The sequence below is a fragment of the Schistocerca gregaria genome, chromosome 7 (assembly GCF_023897955.1).
Source record: "Schistocerca gregaria isolate iqSchGreg1 chromosome 7, iqSchGreg1.2, whole genome shotgun sequence".
Taxonomy (NCBI): domain Eukaryota; kingdom Metazoa; phylum Arthropoda; class Insecta; order Orthoptera; family Acrididae; genus Schistocerca; species Schistocerca gregaria.
The window spans coordinates 466,905,867-466,925,194 of NC_064926.1; the positions used below are offsets into that span (position 1 = coordinate 466,905,867).

General features: G+C 42.7%; 1 protein-coding gene across 8 annotated transcripts in view; it reads left to right on the forward strand.

Annotated features, from left to right (window-relative positions):
- Positions 1-19,328, forward strand: part of LOC126281832 (transcriptional enhancer factor TEF-1) — an 824,099-nt gene that overhangs the window by 288,332 nt on the left and 516,439 nt on the right. Inside the window, exon 1 of one of the 8 annotated variants that reach the window (XM_049981070.1) lies at positions 9,482-9,536. The exons of the other annotated variants lie outside the window; for them this stretch is intronic. Within the exon in view, the coding sequence (XP_049837027.1) occupies positions 9,497-9,536 (40 nt within the window). The 5' untranslated portion in view covers positions 9,482-9,496. Of the gene's footprint in view, positions 1-9,481; positions 9,537-19,328 lie in introns of those variants that run through there. 8 annotated transcript variants of the gene reach the window in all.

Here is a 19,328-nt window from a genome sequence, read left to right on the forward strand (position 1 = left end):
GTCTTGACAGTGAAATGGATTGTAGCCGGTCGTATAACTAAGCGAATGAAAGGGATTCCCATAGGTAATAGAACGACTGAGAGGACGATTTAATGCAGTATTTCCCGAACCAGGCGTAATTACCCGGGAGTGAAATAAAATTTTCTGAAGGGTAAAAACAAAAGGATTCAATTGTGTTTCGGGTAAGAAACTAAATTACCTTTATAAGATCATTGCTATTATCACTATCACTATTACGTAACTGTGTAATTACCGGTAATTAAATTTTCTTTGAAATCGCGTGACACTATATGGTCGAGGCTATGCACTATTATTATTATTATTATTATTATTACTATTACTATTATTACTATTAGTAGTAGTAGTAGTGAGACACAAAGCATTGTCTTTAAATTTCTGTCAGTTCAGCATTAAGGATTGCAGCAATCCAGTGATTTACAAAGATTTAAACATAATGCACAAATTTCAACTTGGTTGATTTTACAGTAAATAGGGATGCAGGGTGTGGGTGAAGGAAGTACGCTAAGGAGAGGAGTGGTGCAAAGGAAGCACACTTTGTAACAAGTATGTTCGCAATTCACTCGAAGGCCTCTGATCTTGCATTAGTATATTTAAGTTTTGAGCACACAGTACGAGAGGACTCGCTTTCCTGCCACTGAAGTGGAGTGGCAAATTGAGTTATGGCACTCAACATAGGTCGTACTCCCACTTCCCATGAACATGAATTTGACAAGTAACAAATCAAAATGTCAGTACGGAAAAAGCAACGGAAAAAGCATGCGAAGTTCAGAAGAACGCGAAATCTCGAAGATGGGCTAAAATTTACAGACGCGCGAAATTTGGCACGTACTTCGATGCGAGATGCCTTTAATAGGTTCCACAACGAAACATTGTCTCGAAATTTGGTAGAAAATCCGAAGAAATTCTGGTCGTATGTAAAGTACACAAGCGGCAAGACGCAGTCAATACCTTCGCTGCGCAGTGCCGATGGTACTGTTATCGACGACTGTGCCGCTAAAGCGGAATTATTGAACGCAGTTTTCCGAAATTCCTTCACCAGGGAAGACGAATGGAATATTCCAGAATTTGAAACACGAACATCTGCTAGCATGAGTTTCTTAGAAGTGGATACCTTAGGGGTTGCGAAGCAACTCAAATCGCTTGATACGGGCAAGTCTTCAGGTCCAGATTGTATACCGATTAGGTTCCTTTCAGATTACGCTGATACTAAAAATAGCTCCCTACTTAGCACTCATATACAACCGCTCGCTCACCGATAGATCTGTACCTACAGATTGGAAAATTGCGCAGGTCGCACCAGTGTTCAAGAAGGGTAGTAGGAGTAATCCATTTAACTACAGACCTATATCATTGACGTCGGTTTGCAGTAGGGTTTTGGAGCATATACTGTATTCAAACATTATGAATCACCTCGAAGGGAACGATCTATTGACACGTAATCAGCATGGCTTCAGAAAACATCGCTCTTGTGCAACGCAGCTAGCTCTTTATTCACACGAAGTAATGGCCACTATCGACAGGGGATCTCAAGTTGATTCCGTATTTCTAGATTTCCGGAAAGCTTTTGACACCGTTCCTCACAAGCGACTTCTAATCAAGCTGCGGAGCGATTGGATTCGTGATTTCCTGTCAGGAAGGTCGCAGTTCGTAGTAATAGACGGCAAATCATCGAGTAAAACTGAAGTGATATCAGGTGTTCCCCAGGGAAGCGTCCTGGGACCTCTGCTGTTCCTGATCTATATAAATGACCTGGGTGACAATCTGAGCAGTTCTCTTAGACTGTTCGCAGATGATGCTGTAATTTACCGTCTAGTAAGGTCATCCGAAGACCAGTATCAGCTGCAAAGCGATTTAGAAAAGATTGCTGTATGGTGTGTCAGGTGGCAGTTGACGCTAAATAACGAAAAGTGTGAGATGATCCACATGAGTTCCAAAAGAAATCCGTTGGAATTCGATTACTCGATAAATAGTACAATTCTCAAGGCTGTCAATTCAACTAAGTACCTGGGTGTTAAAATTACGAACAACTTCAGTTGGAAGGACCACATAGATAATATTGTCGGGAAGGCGAGCCAAAGGTTGCGTTTAATTGGCAGGACACTTAGAAGATGCAACAAGTCCACTAAAGAGACAGCTTACACTACACTCGTTCGTCCTCTGTTAGAATATTGCTTCACGGTGTGGAATCCTTACCAGGTGGGATTGACGGAGGACATCGAAAGGGTGCAAAAAAGGGCAGCTCGTTTTGTATTATCGCGTTATAGGATAGAGAGTGTGGCAGATATGATACACGAGTTGGGATGGAAGTCATTACAGCATAGACGTTTTTCGTCGCGGCGAGACCTTTTTACGAAATTTCAGTCACCAACTTTCTCTTCCGAATGAGAAAATATGTTGTTGAGCCCAACCTACATAGATAGGAATGATCATCAAAATAAAATAAGAGAAATCAGAGCTCGAACAGAAAGGTTTAGGTGTTCGTTTTTCCCGCTCGCTGTTCGGGAGTGGAATAGTAGAAAGATAGTATGATTGTGGTTCGATGAACCCTCTGCCAAGCACTTAAATGTGAATTGCAGAGTAGTCATGTAGATGTAGAAACAAAGAAAACAATCGAACAACCGAATATCACTACGCGAAAGTATCAGGGCACATACAAATGAAATACTCCAACATTTCGGATACACAGAAACAAGAAGATACTACTGGCACACTGCATATGACACTTGAAAGCTACTAACATACAAGACATAAAAAATATCACTGTCACACTGCATAAGGGACATGAAATGTACGGACATTTGGGACACAAAAAGTAAGAAACAATGTTCTTGCAGGCAATATGACAGTTAAGAATTAAGACTGCAACAGTCAATCCACACGAAAATATTTACAGCGTCGCAAGCTGACATTGTGTGTTATGACTTGTTGCTGTAAAGGGTATAAATAATAGTTTGGCGATAGGCTATTGTCGTATACCATCACACACACACACACACACACACACACACACACACACACACACACACACACACACACACACACACACACCAGGACCGGGAAACAGTTGCTCGACGACACTTCGCCTCCACACCAATGTAGGCAAGTTATCCTTGTTTACCGTGCTGCTTCCGATGTCCATTTGTTGCGTTCCCATGAGCTAATGTAGATACTCAGTGGACCACCTCTTCCAAAATGAGTGATGCAGTTTTTGTACCTGTGCAACCTATTGGCGGGAATCTCAAGGATAGAGGGGGTTCAGGATAGGCACAAAGAGGGTTGTCCCTTAAATTTGAGATGTTGTATTGTCATCCAGAGCCTTGTCTTGATTCACCAAACTGGCGTAGAAGTCTCAGGTTTCCATAACGAGCGGTATGTCGCTGAATGTGTGCCTCTCAAGATTTATTTTGCTTGCACACAGCCTTTCGTGGAGGTGGAGGGATTCTACCGGACAAAAATATAGTCAATTTTTAGGCTAATCAGTGTGAAATGATTTGACACTAGTCTTCCCATACTTACGGTATAGAAGGAAATACCTGACGTTAGAATCATATCAGTTATGGCAGGCTTACAGAATTCCGGATCTGCAAGAGGCAGACCAAACCGAATGTTCCAACGTATTGCGCCTATGTACTTCCGTAACTCGCTTTGAACACCGACCACAACAGCATAAGTGGTTATAATGCGAGTATCATTAAGCTTGGAAGACACCTCGGCCCTATAAGTTTGTGGCACAGAAGTGGCAAAGCTACACTGGGAATGGCTGTTTTCTTATTTTGTTTGTTTCTATGCCGTCCATCGATATAAAGCATCATTGGCTCACTATGTCTAGGAGTGCCCTTCTAGAGGCATCAGTCTGACTAAACCTTGGGTCAGCTGATTTGTGGAGCAATGTAGTGTGCCTTCCATTACAGATCATGCAAGCCGGAGCCTTTCGCTTAATACCTATGGCTTGAAATCCCTTGCATTTGGCGAGAGAGTGATGTAGGTTACAAAATTTTCAATTTTCTTTTCTTTCAGTGTAAGCCAGCAGCGCCTTTCCCACACGCTTCATTTAACTTATGGCACTATAAATGCCTTGCAGATCATCTTACGTGCTATTGCGGAACTGAACCAATCCGACAGCTTGACATTTTGTTTCCAAACAATTCATAAGATGATTCAGAGTGGTGAATGTGGGCCCACACATTTTACCTCCCACTCAAACCAGCCAGAATTGCTTCAGAAAGAATGACTTCGTGTATTAGGACGTCATGGTTAAGGCTTAAGGCCTTCAGATGGCTACACACATGATTAGTTAATTACCTGTAATCGGTGGCTGAGCCAAGGCCGACTGCAGTTAAATCCAGCAATGCCTCTGCATGTCTGGCTGTAGCTATTTTTAGATTGTCATACCTCTACATAATAAGTCTCCAAGCAATTGATAGATTTCCAGATGTGACAAGCACATGTTTCAGTAGATCCCTTGCTGTTCGCCTCGCGAAGTACAGTTGAGGTAATTAAAGTTTTGTAAGCCTTCAGTTGATTTGTTATTTATAATGAAACTCAAAGACATTTCTGTAGGACGACCACTTAAGAAATTAGGTAAGTTGGTAGCAGGTGCTGATGGATTCGATTCTATAGGCTGTGGTAGCTGAATGTGCCTCTTCTTTAAACTCTTTATAGAGGATTCCTGCGACTCCATTGAATTCACTAATTCAAAGCTGCCCTTACAATGATACGAGGACTCGTCTTCAATTTCCAGCCGACCTTGAGATAACTTAAGGAAAATGACGCGAATTCAGATTGATTTTAACACTTTACAATACTGACACGGTCTTTAGTCTGCAAAACAACTGTCTAAGAGTGCGAGAGTGGCCTTTGCAAGCCTTCTCTGTTTAACTAACCTTGTTCTCTCAGAGGAACCCATCTCGTTCTCTGTAGAACCATGCCTTCACTAAGTAACTTATTTGAACCTAACTGTTAAAGAGGATAAAACTGTGATACTCGAAATATGTATTCACTAAACCGTTAAAATTGTTGGTTTTGTTAACGTTTATAGGCTCTCCTTGTGTCAGTAGCTTTTAACAACTGCTCACCACGCAGGTGTTCTCTGCTTTTCATGGATCACGACCCAAAATTTTTTCCCGTTTATTCTGTCATTATTTTATTTAGAACAAGAATGCTTGTGGAGTGTGAAATGTCCCATTATATGCCCCATGCAATTTTCTTAGAGTAATTTATTTTGGTACCCATTTTCGTTTCATTTTTAATCAGCATCCAGGACAAGCTTTGCTGCAAGATGAATTGCTTGATTCGCTCTTCGGTCACCGAACCATATTTCAATTGACAACCCACCTCAGTCGACACTTGATCACCTAATAAACCGTGTGTGAACGCATGTTCATGTACTTTTCGTTTAGTGGAGCCAGTATATCATTTACTGCCCTAATGTAACCTAACCTTTAGTCTAAATGGACCGCATTTTTATATTTGACGATGTATATAATTTCTCATTTCTGTCTGTTAAGCTCAGATTACTTAATCTATGCACCGTGAAAAAAATTGTCTATGTCTGACAAATTTTTCACTGATGATACGTCTTCACAAACCCGTCATCTGCGAGAAGTCTTAAATTATATTTACCTATATCGAAATCTGACACTATCTGCAGACTTGCAGGTTAAACTTCGTTTCTTCCCCCAGCAGGATATAAACTCGTGATCATGCAGTTATTTCTTTATCATAACCTCTACGACGCATTGGTCGTGCATTGCGTATGCAACACCTAGTAAAAATAACATTATTCCTTTCGAAGGACTACAAGCTTGACGCTTGTAGTAGCATTTTGCGCAAACTTTCATCGATCGACTTCGACCCACACAACTCAAGCTTGCTTGTTCACGTTTGAACTTGCAGAAAACAAAAAAACAAAACAAAAAATGTTAGAGTGGCGAAAGAGGAAACGTGATATTTGATCTTAAGAGTGGCTAACGAAACTAATAACTAACTCCCGCGTTACTTTAGTGAATTGAAGATAAATCCACGAGAGTAGTATAATTATGTCACTCGTAACTCCTTGCTGCATTGAAAGGCGAGATATAGCTGTGAGAGAAGCTGTAATAGAAGAATAAAGATTGACAGCAATATTGTGATTTTTCACCACAGAATGGATGTAAAATGGCGTCACGTGCTTCCAACTCTTCTCCATTGTTTCACTTTTCTATTACAATTTGTTTTGAGGCTTTGATTTTCTGAAAGATTTAGACTTCTTAGAGACACCATCCTTTTTATTGTCAGCTGATGGGTATATGACAGCAGCAAATCATATCTGCATTACACTTAAGTCTGTCATAACCGTGCTTTCAGTTTTGCTCCATAAACAGCTGTAGCACCTGATGACATATAATCGTCGAATGGATTACGACTGGTATAAGATGTCTTGGCGTGCTGCCGCTACGAAAATAACTTTGCTTATGCAAGCATCGACATACTTGGTACACACGCTAAAGCATAGACGCCTCTGAAAGCTTGAATAATAGAAAATCGTTCAAGCCTTAAGCGGAACCTCATGAATGGTTAAAACGCATGTACAAAAAAGGTGTCAAGTACGCTTGTATATTCATACGTGTCAAGCCTGCAGTAATGTTTGTGGGCACCTTACGTCGGAAAATTGCGAAGCATAAAGTATATTGACGAATAAGATAGGAACATAGCCACTTGCTGAACAGCGGCTCCTCCTATGAAGCTCTCAGCGTACCAGAATGTCTTTCCGCACAATCCGATAGGCGCCCTCTGTGCCCCCGAAGAAGTGAAGGCACGCATCTCGTCCCCCGCTGCCTTTGCCATAAATTTCGTTACTGGCGGTAGCGTGCGCATCCGCGCCGTTAAGGAGACGGCCTTATATAATTACACTTCTTACGAACACTCGACATCAAAGCGCCTCCGCCCGATCGCGCCGACCGGCGGAGGGATTTCGGGCTGCAGAGCTCTCTTCTTAATCAAATTTACTTAAGGCGGGCCGAAGACGCCGTAAAAAGCCGACGCCGGCCGGCGCAGCGCTTTTGTTTCCGCCGGCGCGGCGGCGCTGCTCGGCGACCCCTCCCTCACCGCCCCACGCCGCGGCCACCCGTCCCGAATAATTAAAACATCAGCCGGTGACGGTAACGCTTGCTTTTTGCGCACTTTTTTCTCGTTGTTTTTTGCAGTTACTCAATTTTAATAACGCGTCGAAATATACACAGCTTTGCCGTTCAAATATTTGCATATTTTGCATTCGGCTCCCTTTTACTCGCTGTTCGTGTTTTGTTGTGACGATTAATTACAAATATATTACCGTTTATAAAAGTGTCTCCCCTGCTCCCGTTTAAAATATCCACCACCTTCCCTTTCGCGTACGATTTTGGGGAAATTTGTGTTTGCTCTCATGAGACCTGTGACAATTTTTCGAACTTTTGTGTACTTGGGCTGCTGACATTCAGTGGGAGAGTCCTCTGGAAATTTAGTCTATCAACAAAGGAAGTTGCGTACAAAACACTTATTATACCAAAACGTGAATGTTGCTCATCAGTGTGGACTCTGTGCCAGATCGGACTGATAGAGGAAACAGAGAAAATACAAAGAGGAGCTGAGCATTACGTTATAGGTTCATTTAGTAACCACGAAAGCATTACAGAGATGATCAACCAACTCCAGTGGCAGACGCTGCAAGAGAGGCAATCTGCATCACGGTGTGGATTATTGTTACAGTTTCGAGAGCGTATGTTCCTAGATCGGCAAACAAATATATTTCCAGAATGAGATTTTCACTCTGCAGCGGAGTGTGCGCTGATATGAAACTTCCTGGCAGATTAAAACTGTGTGCCCGACCGAGACTCGAACTCGGGACCTTTGCCTTTCGCGGGCAAGTGCTCTACCATCTGAGCTACCGAAGCACGACTCACGCCCGGTACTCACAGCTGTACTTCTGCTAGTATAAATATATTGCTTCTACCAGCGTACGTCTCGCGGAAAGACCATGAAGATAACGTTAGAGATTCGAACTCACATGGAGGCTTACCGACAATCGTCGTCCCGGGAACAACTCGCGACTGGAACAGGAGAGGGGGAAATGACAGTGGTACACAAATTACTCTTCGCCAAGCACCGTAAGGTACCTTACAGACTATAGCTGTAGACGTATCAACATACTTACGAAAACCACATCTATATGGACACACTACAGTATCCCCTACAAATCTTCACGTTGTGATATGGTTTTGTTTAAGTGATGCGCATTGTCTTCCATATACTTATCACCTTGCGGACGGATCCCGAGTTTACTCGTGTTTCGCGCCATCCGCTACGGACGTTTCTCGAAAAATCTCGCGTTTCCTACGCCTTCTCTATAGATGCCATCTGCTGTGACATATTTTAACTACTTCGTCTGTTTAAGTCTTCACACTTATAGCCAATGTATCAAACTTGATTGTCCTATTTCGCTTATTTCGAATTTTTATTGTATTTTATATATTAAATAGTACTATTTTCGTCTTGACGGTGCTCCTGCTTTTAGAGACGGCCCTATTCAGAAAACAGAAGGAAGTGAACGAATCTGAAATAATTCAGAAGGTTTTTTGACGATGATTATTTAGATGTTCGTAGAAAACGAAGAGCCGGGTGTCTGTTGAATGACTCTGGCGAGGATTCGAGTGACAGTTATAAGATTAGACCTGTAGACATGCGCAAGGTGCCAGTGTTTTAAAGTGATTCCGACAGTGATAAGGGTGAGTCTGTTTTTGGGACTGATTCGTCTTGTCTTAACATTTAGGTACGGATTTACTGATTACGATAAGTTTCGGTAATTCTATCATTTTACGGGAAACTCAATACAGTCGCATTGGTCAGCTAAGCGTGCCAATGTCATCACATACTGTGAAGCATTAAGCTTTGTGCAAAACTTTTATGAATGTACATTTAAAATTGGCATAATCCAACAATACTATGTCTCTGGTATATTTTACAGTAAGGATAAGCATCATCAGTCTGGTTGTTCCAGAAAGGTTCATCCAGTTTCACAAGACTGTATTTCATACATTATTGAACGTAGAAACTTTAGGTGAATTTACATTTGCGAGTAGGACTACAAAGTCTTCATTTTCAGAAGAACAAGCCAATTTCACAAGGGAATATGGATTACATCAGCGCTCATAAAGCCTTAACATACTTTTTACAATTCCGTTGAGGCTCAAAGCTTCTTTTGTCTTTCACGAATGATCGATGTCTCCTCCACAGGACTCATAAATGGTATAGGAAACTGATGGTAATAACCAGTCTGCAACCTTGTTATATTTTAGAACAAAAATAATTAAAATGTTTCTTGACAACGCATTTTGATCTGTTTTTAACATTGTAAATTATAGTGTACTGTGGCCTTTTTTAAGTTGCGTTCAATTTCATGTATGTGATTGGGTTATTTGTTTTATGTTTCAGGTGAGTAGTTGATGACCACGTGAGAAAAATGCACTTTGCGCAGTGGCTGCCTGCGATAAGTGAAAAAGGTAACTGTCTGTCATACGTGAAAAAAATACTACTTCCATTTACACAGTATTTCACCCAGCCTTCCTTAATATCATTATGTCGACAGTTCTAATCAACCAATAAGTCTGTTGATATGGAACGTATGTTACGTGCTGCAAGGAATTAGAGTCGTGTAAGCCAACTGGTCAAAATAATAGTCATCCGCTGAAAATTGCACATTGGTCAATTTGGAACGCTGTAGATGATACAGAATTGGCAGTCATGTAACCCTCCATCCATGACATTAGTTATGACAGTGAAGTGTCGTGTTTGTACCAGTCGGGTGAACGGTATCAGCGCAGGAGGGGGTCGGCACGAATTCATGACAGAATGGAGTGTTGTGTTACGGGCGTGCTCATGACCGCGTCGCAAATGAAGCTGACTGATTTGTGGGTGTATGAACGACAGTTGTCCAGTGTGTGTACAAGGAACGGTGTACCATTCGCAACTATGAAAAACGGCATAAAAGTGCTGGCCTCGAACAGTTCCTAACGGGCAGATACGGAGACGAGTGCCCCATCTTGTCAGTGACAATCGGTTTCAAAACCGACAAAAATTGTTGGTAACAGTGAATGCGGGTCCATCTCCACCAGTATTCGAGCGGATATTGCGAAGGGAACTGCATGCAGTGGGATTTTGGAGTCGGGTAACTAGCAAAAGGTCGTTGCTTAAAGCAGCATACAGACCCTCACGTTGCAATAGGCCAAACAACGCAGAAATTTGCCAGTATCTGACTGGAGGCATGGAGTGGTCCGACGAGTCACGATTTGGTTATTTGTACGGGATCTAGTCATCAGTGAGTGGCTTCAGCTGCACATGTCACACCTAAAGAAACTTGGGGACTTGGTCGGATTGAGGCCATTTGTGAAGGCTAGAAGCGGCGATACTCGAGTTAGTGTTGTGTCTTTTGGGGACATAACTTTTTGTCCGGTCAGTTCAGAAAAGCATCAGCTGGTGCCGGTGATAGCCACGATCCCCTCCATATATCTGAGTTTACAGCATAAAGCGCGCAAAGTTCAAAAACAATTTCAGAAGATGACTGATTTTAAAACTTCGAAGGAACGAAATAAAAACTAGTTATTAAGGAGAATATTCAAATTAATACTTACCATGTCTTACAAAGCGCTGAGTTTGTTTCTTCCCCTATTAAAGTTCTATTGTATTAGGCATATCAACGAAAGGTGCACAAGGCCATTTGAACTTCGCACACTGTACGTACCAAACGTAAATTTGTACCAAACGTAAATTTTAGACGAAGATGGCTAATTCTGCCGTTACAATAAAAATACTTAATGTAGACTGTGCTTGAGATTTTCGCTGGTCTGGGATATGTGCTGATCTTTTGGTAAATCCATTATTGAACTTCATACAGTTCGTTCGGTTCAGGTTACGTCTTGATCTCATATGAGAGGGTAACACATTCTTGCTACCTTCGGCCAAATGTGTAATCTGGTGCTAGTAACCTTTGGAGTTGAGATTGCAGATAAAAACACCTTGTTCATTACATGAAATGCTGAAGATACGAGTCGGTTTATCAATGTCTCAGAGAATATTTCAGATTGATTGTGTGCGTGTGTGTGTGGGTGTGTGTGTGGGGGGGGGGGGGGGAGGGGGGGGGGAGCTGTTCCCTCCTTGAAATACCCGCTGCCCGTCGGCAGTAATTACCTGTTGCTGGAAGCTACAGAAGTCTCATGTGCGTTGTATCTGCGGCGCACTGCTTCTTCTTTTGGGACGATGTCCTCATGTGATGTATTTAAATTCAGCAGTCCCATGAAGCATTGGCGCTAGCGCAGCTTCGTACTGCTTTGCGTCGTGGATTGAGTGACATTTGATATCAGTGTTTGATACTCACTCATCTATTTATGGTATCAAATAACATTATTGAGCTGTCTTCAGCGGTAATCCGCATTATGTCCTCTCTGATCTCATTAAAAATTGTTATTCATATCCCTTGGATATACAAGTTCATATTTAAATAACTGCAGCTGCTTTCCCCTCAGGAGTTCTATTAAGGCTTTTTCGCTTCAAAAGAGTAACTCTACAGCCAAAGAAGTGATTTTTGGTAATCGTTATTCGTAATCCATTGGTTATCCTGTAATGGATTCTTCACTCTAATTGACTGAAAGATTCAGTCTCCACTTTTCTCCAGGATCGATTTGGAACTTTGGCATGCTTGTTAACTGCAGCGCTCTTTTTTGTTCTCTCTGCCAGTGTGTTACTTCGATATTTCTTTCAAACTTAAAACATGTACGCTCTGCTCTTGTATCCCAATCTGTGGTATATGTGTACACGCAAATATCAAGTTCACGTTTGCTGAAAATAATGGATCTTAACTACAGAGAAAATAAGTTGTATTAACAATTTAAGTTCTATATACAACAATATCGCAGCCTTCTGAAGTCAACTTTGGATTGAGGAGTCGCCCTTCGCATTCATCCAACGGCCAGCTCCGCGGATCGTTCGCGATTTGAATCGGATGAACTTAGCTTGGTCGAATCATTTGCTGAACCATGAAACACAGAAAAACACAAAGTCCAGTCGCATTGTTAAAAAAAATAGTACCTATAGGAAACATGTATCTTCGCTCTCATCACCGTCTTGCAAAAGCGGTAAAAATTAAGGTTATAGTAGTTCATTTTATTGACACTACGTTGCTCATCATCGGTCCACAGGAATAAAGAGTGATCTACATACACTATGTGACATCTGGCTGAAAAAGTTCATGGCTTCTTCCATAGGTAATGCTGGAATTCAATATGGTTTGGCCCACCCTTAGCCTTGATTACATCTTCCACTCTTGCAGGCATACGTTCAATCAGGTGCTGAAGATTTCTTGGGGAATGGCAGCCTATTCTTCACATAATGCTGCACTGAGGAGAGGTATCGATGTCGGTCGGTGAGGCCTGGCACGAAGTCGGAGTTCCAAAACATCCCATAGATGTTCTATAGGATTCAGGTCAGACTAAGTGCAGCCCAGTCCATTGCAGGGATGTTACTGTCTTGTAATCACTCCTCCACAGGCCGTGCTTTATGAAGAGGTGCTAGATGGTGTTGAAAGATGCAATCGCCATCCCCGAATTGATCTTCAAAAGTGGTAACCAAGAAGGAGCTTAAAACTTCAATGTAGGCCTGTGCTGTGATAGTGCCACGCAAAAACAACAAGGGGTGCAAGACCCCTCCATGAAAAACCCGATCACACCATAACACTACCGCCTCCGAGTTTTACTGCTGACACTACACACGATGGTAGACGACCTTCACCGGGCATTTGTTATTCCCACACCCTGCCATCGGATCGCCACATTGTGTACCGTGATTCGTCACTCCACACAACGTTTTTCCACTCTTCAATCTTCCAATGTTTACTCTCCTTACACTAAGGCGTCGTTTGGCATTTAACGGCGTGATTTGTGACTTATGAGCATCCTCTCGACCATGCAGACCAAATTTTCTCACTTCCCGCCTAACTGCCATAGTACTTGCAGTGGATCCTGATGCAGTTTGGAATTCGTGTGTGATGGTCTGGATAGATGTCTGTTTATTACACATTACGACCCTCTTTAACTGTCGGCAGTGCCTGTCAGCCAACAGACGAGGTCAGCCTGTACGCTTTTGTGCTGTACGTGTCCCATCACATTCCCACTTCACTATCATGTCGAAGACAGTGCACCTCGGATGTGGTTAGTTAGGTTTAAGTAGTTCTAAGTTCTAGGGGACTGATGACCTCAGATGTTAAGTTCGATAGTGTTCAGAGCCATTTGAACCATTTTTATGGGTTTCCAAACCCTATCAGCACTCATGAATAGATCGCACAAGCGTTTGGTACGCGGTCTCCTTTAGAGGTGAGCTCTTAGTCGGCCACAGTATTATGTATATAGATAACAAGAGCGGTAATATCATAGTTGCCTGGGGCTCTCCTGGACGACACATTGGATCTCCGATGAACAGTCACCATGCGGGAAAACTTACTACTTAAAAAGTCTTAAAGCTACTCATGTACGATCGGACCTTCGTTATGTCAGCCGTGTGGCTCTGTGTCAGGTGCTTTCCGGGACCTTTCGTGGTACAGAATATATATTTTGGCTATAGTTCTTATGTGCTTCTATAATATGACAAGGGAGTGCTTGCACTCAGATCTCCAGGCCTTCCATATCCTACACAGAGAACGTAACCGAATGTCATTTTTTGCACGACACTGGAAGGCCAACTACTGCTGCTTGGGGGTGTGCTGTGCGGGAATAGCGTGCCGTACCGGCTGTTGGTGTGAGCTGACCCGCGTGCTAGAAGCCGATCTGAGCTGCTCTAAAATGACGCTCCGGCTGGAGTGCTTTCTACACACCAGGTGCACCTTTTTGGTCCGGGAAGCGGCCTTTGTCACTGCTTCTCCAGCATCGCTCTTTCCTGGTGCACAGTTAACCTCTGCCGAAATGCGGAATGGGCCCGTTATTGTATTCAGCTACGCTGCTGCTGACAGATATCACCGCCACAAGACCCCAAACCTTTGGTCGGATAGGATGATTCGTCCGTCAGTGGGAAGACGTATGTGTGCCCATCTGCTGTTTATCTTTTGCACATAAAGGGTGGTTTGATAAGTCTGGTAAAAACAGCCAGAAAAATGTTTCGTTAACAATCCACTTTACTTCCCGACAGTCTCCTTAGAGGGATTATACATTTGTTCCAACGATCGTCGAGCTGTTTCATCTGTCAGACTCAGAAAATACTCGTTGACTGCAACTATCACGTCCTCTGCTGGCTTGTTGGAAAGAGATTTTCATCAAAGTTTCAAGTTAGGGAACAGGAAGAAGTCACTTGCGGCCATGTCTGATGGAAATGGTGGATGAGGAATCAATTCAAAGCCAAATTCATGCACTTTCGCCATTATTATCGATGTGGGGGATACTGTATTATCCTGGTAAAAGAGTACACGCCTACCTTGGTCGTTTTTCAACCAACACAAGTTTCAAACGATCCAACAATCAAGCATAGTAGGTTCCAATCATGGTTGTGCCCCCCACCCCCACCCTCTTTCTAAGTAATCAATGAGGATTATTTCTTGGGAACCCCACAAAAACAGTGACCATCACTTCACCAGCTGACAAAATGGATTTTACCTTCACCAGCCTTTGTACATTCTTTTGACTGCCGTATTGATTTTGTTGTGTGATGATGGATCCAAGTTTTATTAACAGCAACATATCACCACAAAAAGTCCCGCGGATTGCTATTAAACACCGCGAGCTATTGTGTTGAAATGTTGTGCCGGATGTGCTGTTGGTCGATTTCGAGCAATCACGGCATCCCCCTCCCATGCAACTTCTTCAAAGCCAATTCTCCGTGCAGGAGTTAATGCTCTCGCTCAGTGGAGATGCCTGAAGTCTCAGCAGTCTTACGAATTTTTATTCGGCGGTCTTGTATTACCATATAATGTGTTTTGTCACCACTTTGTGGTGAACTCAGTTGGCCGACCGGAGTGTGCTTCATCTTTGGTGCTTGACCGACGACGCTTAAATTCATTAATCCACAAGTGAATGGCCTTCAGTAATTATGCAGAGTCCGCATGAACTTCACTCAGTTCTATTTTAATTTGTGCTGCAGTCCAACCCTTCAAATGGAAATATTTAATAACAGCACGAAAGTCGGTTTTCTCCATTTTCAATCGCAGTCGCCACACTCGCCAAATCAAACGGGTGTCAACATGAAGTGTACACTGTACGTTGTTGAAATTCTTTATATGATCCTTGCAATAACCAAGCTTACCAATCATGAAAGTGAGAAAAAACGTTCCATCCTCTCATGGAAATATACCAAACTCATCAAACCACGAGCGTACATAAATCGTCTTTCCTTTATTTCGCTTAATCCAACTTCTTTTAATCCCCTGTATCAACGATCAGTCATGAGGATTATCTTTCCTTATCTTCATCAGTGAAACTTTGCAATGGTTATTGAATGGTGGACGAGAATTTCTAACCACCGTTTCCACGTTCCAAAGACACTTTGAAAAATCTCATGAGTCACATTTGACTTCTGTTGCTTTGAAACGAATTAAAATATAAAACTAGTGTCCTGTATATTGTATCACGACACTACTCGCCATTAAAATTGCTACATCAAGAAGAAATACAGATGATAAACGGGTATTCATTGGACAAATAAATTATATGAGAGCTGACGTGTGATAACATTTTCACGCAATTTGGGTGCATAGATCCTGAGAAATCAGTACCTAGAACCACCACCTCTGGCCGTAATAATGGCCTTGATACGCCTGGGCATTGAGTCAAACAAAGCTTGGATGGCGTGTACAGGTACAGCTGCCCATGCAGCTTCAACACGATACCACAGTTCATCAATAGTAGTGATGGCGTACTGTGATGAGCCAGTTACTCGGCCACCATTGACCAGACGTTTTCAATTGGTGAGAGATCTGGAGAATGTGCTGGCCAGGGCAGCAGTCGAACATTTTCTGTATCCAGAAAGGCCCGTACAGGACCTGCAACATGCGGTCGTGCATTATCCTGCTGAAATGTAGGGCTTCGCAGGGATCGAATGAAGGGTAGAGCCACGGGTCGTAACACATCTGAAATGTACCGTCCACTGTTCACAGTGCCGCCAGTGCGAACAAGAGGTGACCGATACGTGTAACCAATGCCACCTCGTACCATTACGCCGGGTGATAACGCCGGTATGGCGATGACGAATACACGCTTCCATTGCGCGTTCACCGCGATGTCGCCAAACACGGATGCGACCATCATGATGCTGTAAACAGGACCTGGATTCATCCGAAAAAATGACGTTTTGCCATTCGTGAACCCTGGTTCGTCGTTGAGTACACCATCACAGGCGCTCCTGTCTGTGATGCAGCATCAAGGTTAACCGCAGCCACGGTCTTCGGGCTTACAGTCCATGCTGCTGCAAACGTCGTCGAACTGTTCGAGCAGATGGTGTTCGTCTTGCAAACGTCGCCATCTGTTGACTCAAGGATCTAGACGTGGCTGCACGATCCGTTACAGCCATGCGGATAAGATGCCTGTCATCTCGACTGCTAGGGATACGAGGCCGTTGGGATCCAGCACGGCGTTCCCTTTTACCGCCCTGAACCCACCGATTCCATATTCTGGTAACAGCCATTGGATCTCGACCAACGCGAGCAACAATGTCGCGATAAGAGAAATCGCAATCGCGATGGGCTACAATGATAAAAGTCGGAAACGTTATGGTACACATTTCTCCTCCTTAAACGAGGCATCACAACAACGTTTCACCAGACAACGCCGGTCATGTGCTGTTTGTCTATGAGAAATCGGTTGGAAACTTTCCTCATGTCAGCACGTTGTAGGTGTCGCCACCGGCGCCAACCTAGTGTGAATGCTCTGAAAAGCTAATCTTTGCGTATCACAGCATCTTCTTCCTGTAGGTTAAATTTCGCGTCTGTAGAACGTCATCTTCGTGGTGTAGCAATTCTAATGGCCAGTAGTGTGTTTTGTTAAAAATATTTCTTTTTGCTATTCAAGCAAGCTTAATGTAGTTTTAAGAGCAACAATGTCAATGTTTCAAGAGCAACATATGTCAATGCAGACAGCTATTTTGTCCTCATTGTTCAATTTTTTCATTAGTACTACTATTAGTAGTAGTAGTAGTAGTAGTAGTAGTAGTAGTAGCGAGGATAGGGAGTTAAGGATAATGTGCGAAGCGTGTAATTCAGGTCGAAGGCGGTTCTGAGATGTTTTGGAGGGGTTTCCATACTATCACTTGGAGCCAGGTATTCAGAGTACCGTGAACATGAACCAGGATGATTATTTCAATATCCTCCGTGACCACGTTTTGTCCTGCTTGTTCACGATGCGCGTGCTATGGACACTCTCATATCCCAGGATAACAGCCTCGTTCACAAGGACGCAAGTATACGTTCCGTGTGTGATGGAACGCTCAGATTGCCAGTCACACCATAATAGTCCCGCTAAATCACCCGATTTTAATCCCACAGAAAATTTCGGGGTGTGTATCAGACTATGGAAGAAGCAAAAGAGTCATCACTCAAGCAGTTCGGTAACTCTGCGGGATAAAATCGGCAGTGAATGGCCTCGTCTGGATCTGGCGTTCATGGAAAGAAGTCACTGGATTGAGTCATTATCAGGACCAGAGGTAGTGTTTACACAGTACGAGCGCGATGTATACTGGGTGTGACTAATTTTTTGCCCGATGTGCGTTTGTGGCGTATTAACAAGATTTTAGTTGTTTTCTAAGCAAATAGAAACAACCAGTGAATCCTCTCGTACTCCCATTTTTTTAAAGAATTTTTGGAGCTACATTTAGGGAGTATGCAGATACTCTCTGCAAAATAGGGTTGCGAATACAGTTGGTAGTAAAGAAGTAATAAGTTAAAACGTAGGCCTGATGCAGAAGTTGTACTGCATGAAAAGCGAAAATGTAGTAATGTAGTAGTTGTTTAATTATTTTGCGAGGTATCAACGAGTAAAAGTTCCGAAAAGGTTGGAATTACATGTAAAGGTCGTTGGATGTCGCTAAGTGCTGTCATTCTCAAATTACTGGATGAACTTAGTCTGTGTGATCTGTGCTGCCAGAGTTACGCTACCTCAAGAAGTAAACAAAATTTCCAGTTTTGTTACTTGGCTCATTGTGTTAAACCTTTAACATGTGGTTATGGTTATTATTCGGAAAGTAGGGTCAGATTTCTTAGAAAACATAACCTACCACAGATTTTTCAAAAAACTGTTATCCTTTATTTTTCTACATAGTTTCTACATTTTTTTAACCATTTGTCATAGCGTTCTACAAGCTTTTGTATCCCCATGTCTTAGATGTCCGCTGCCTTTGAGGATATCTGGTCTAAAAGTGCTTCTTTCACTTCATCTGTTGCGAAACGCTTGCCGCCGAGATACTCATTTAGGTAGCGGAACAAGTGAAAATAGCTTCGTGCAAAGTCTGGATGTACGGTGTTTTTGAAATCTATTCCCACAAAAAAAAAAAAAAAAAACTTATATTCTGGATGTGAATGGCGGTATGAGATTTGGCGTTGTCATACAGCAACAAAATTCCAGACATCAGAAGACGACCTCACTTACTTTGCATTGCAAGTCGAAGTTTAGACAGGGTAGCGCAGTATGCGACTGCATTTGATATCCATTGCTCCATAATCTCCACTAACAAGACTCCATGTCTGTTCTAAAACACGGTTGGCATAACCTCTCGCGTTGACATTGTCTGCTTGGCCATGTCATGCTCAGTCATTCCATTGACTGACGTTTAGGGTTTGGGGTCATGTAAAAAGACCCATAGGAAATTTTGTGAAAAGTTGTTGCACCCACATTCAGAAATTCCAGTGTTAAAGTTGGAATTGTGAATCGTCAGTCTCTGTGAACCATTTCGTCTAGGGGCTTCGACCAAATCATTTGAGATCACTGATGACTGCCCTCATCGCAGTTGATGATGGACATTTTTTTCCGCCCTCATCGAGGCCGTATACTTCGCTTATCTGTCGATGAATTCCCGCTGCTGCAACGTTCCTTGCTATCAAAAATCCAATCACTGACCGTATTTCACAATCGGGGGAGTTGTTCTAATATTTTTAACTGACACTGTAACAGTACACAGCGACAGTGCCAAAACAAATGGCGTCTTTTGACGATTAAGGCATGCCGGGGATCGGTTCGCATGCGCGTTTGGATATTCGCGCAACATTCGATTAGCTACGGCGCTTCGGACATTACTCTCAGAAAAATTTTAATTACTTCTTAAAGAGTAGGACA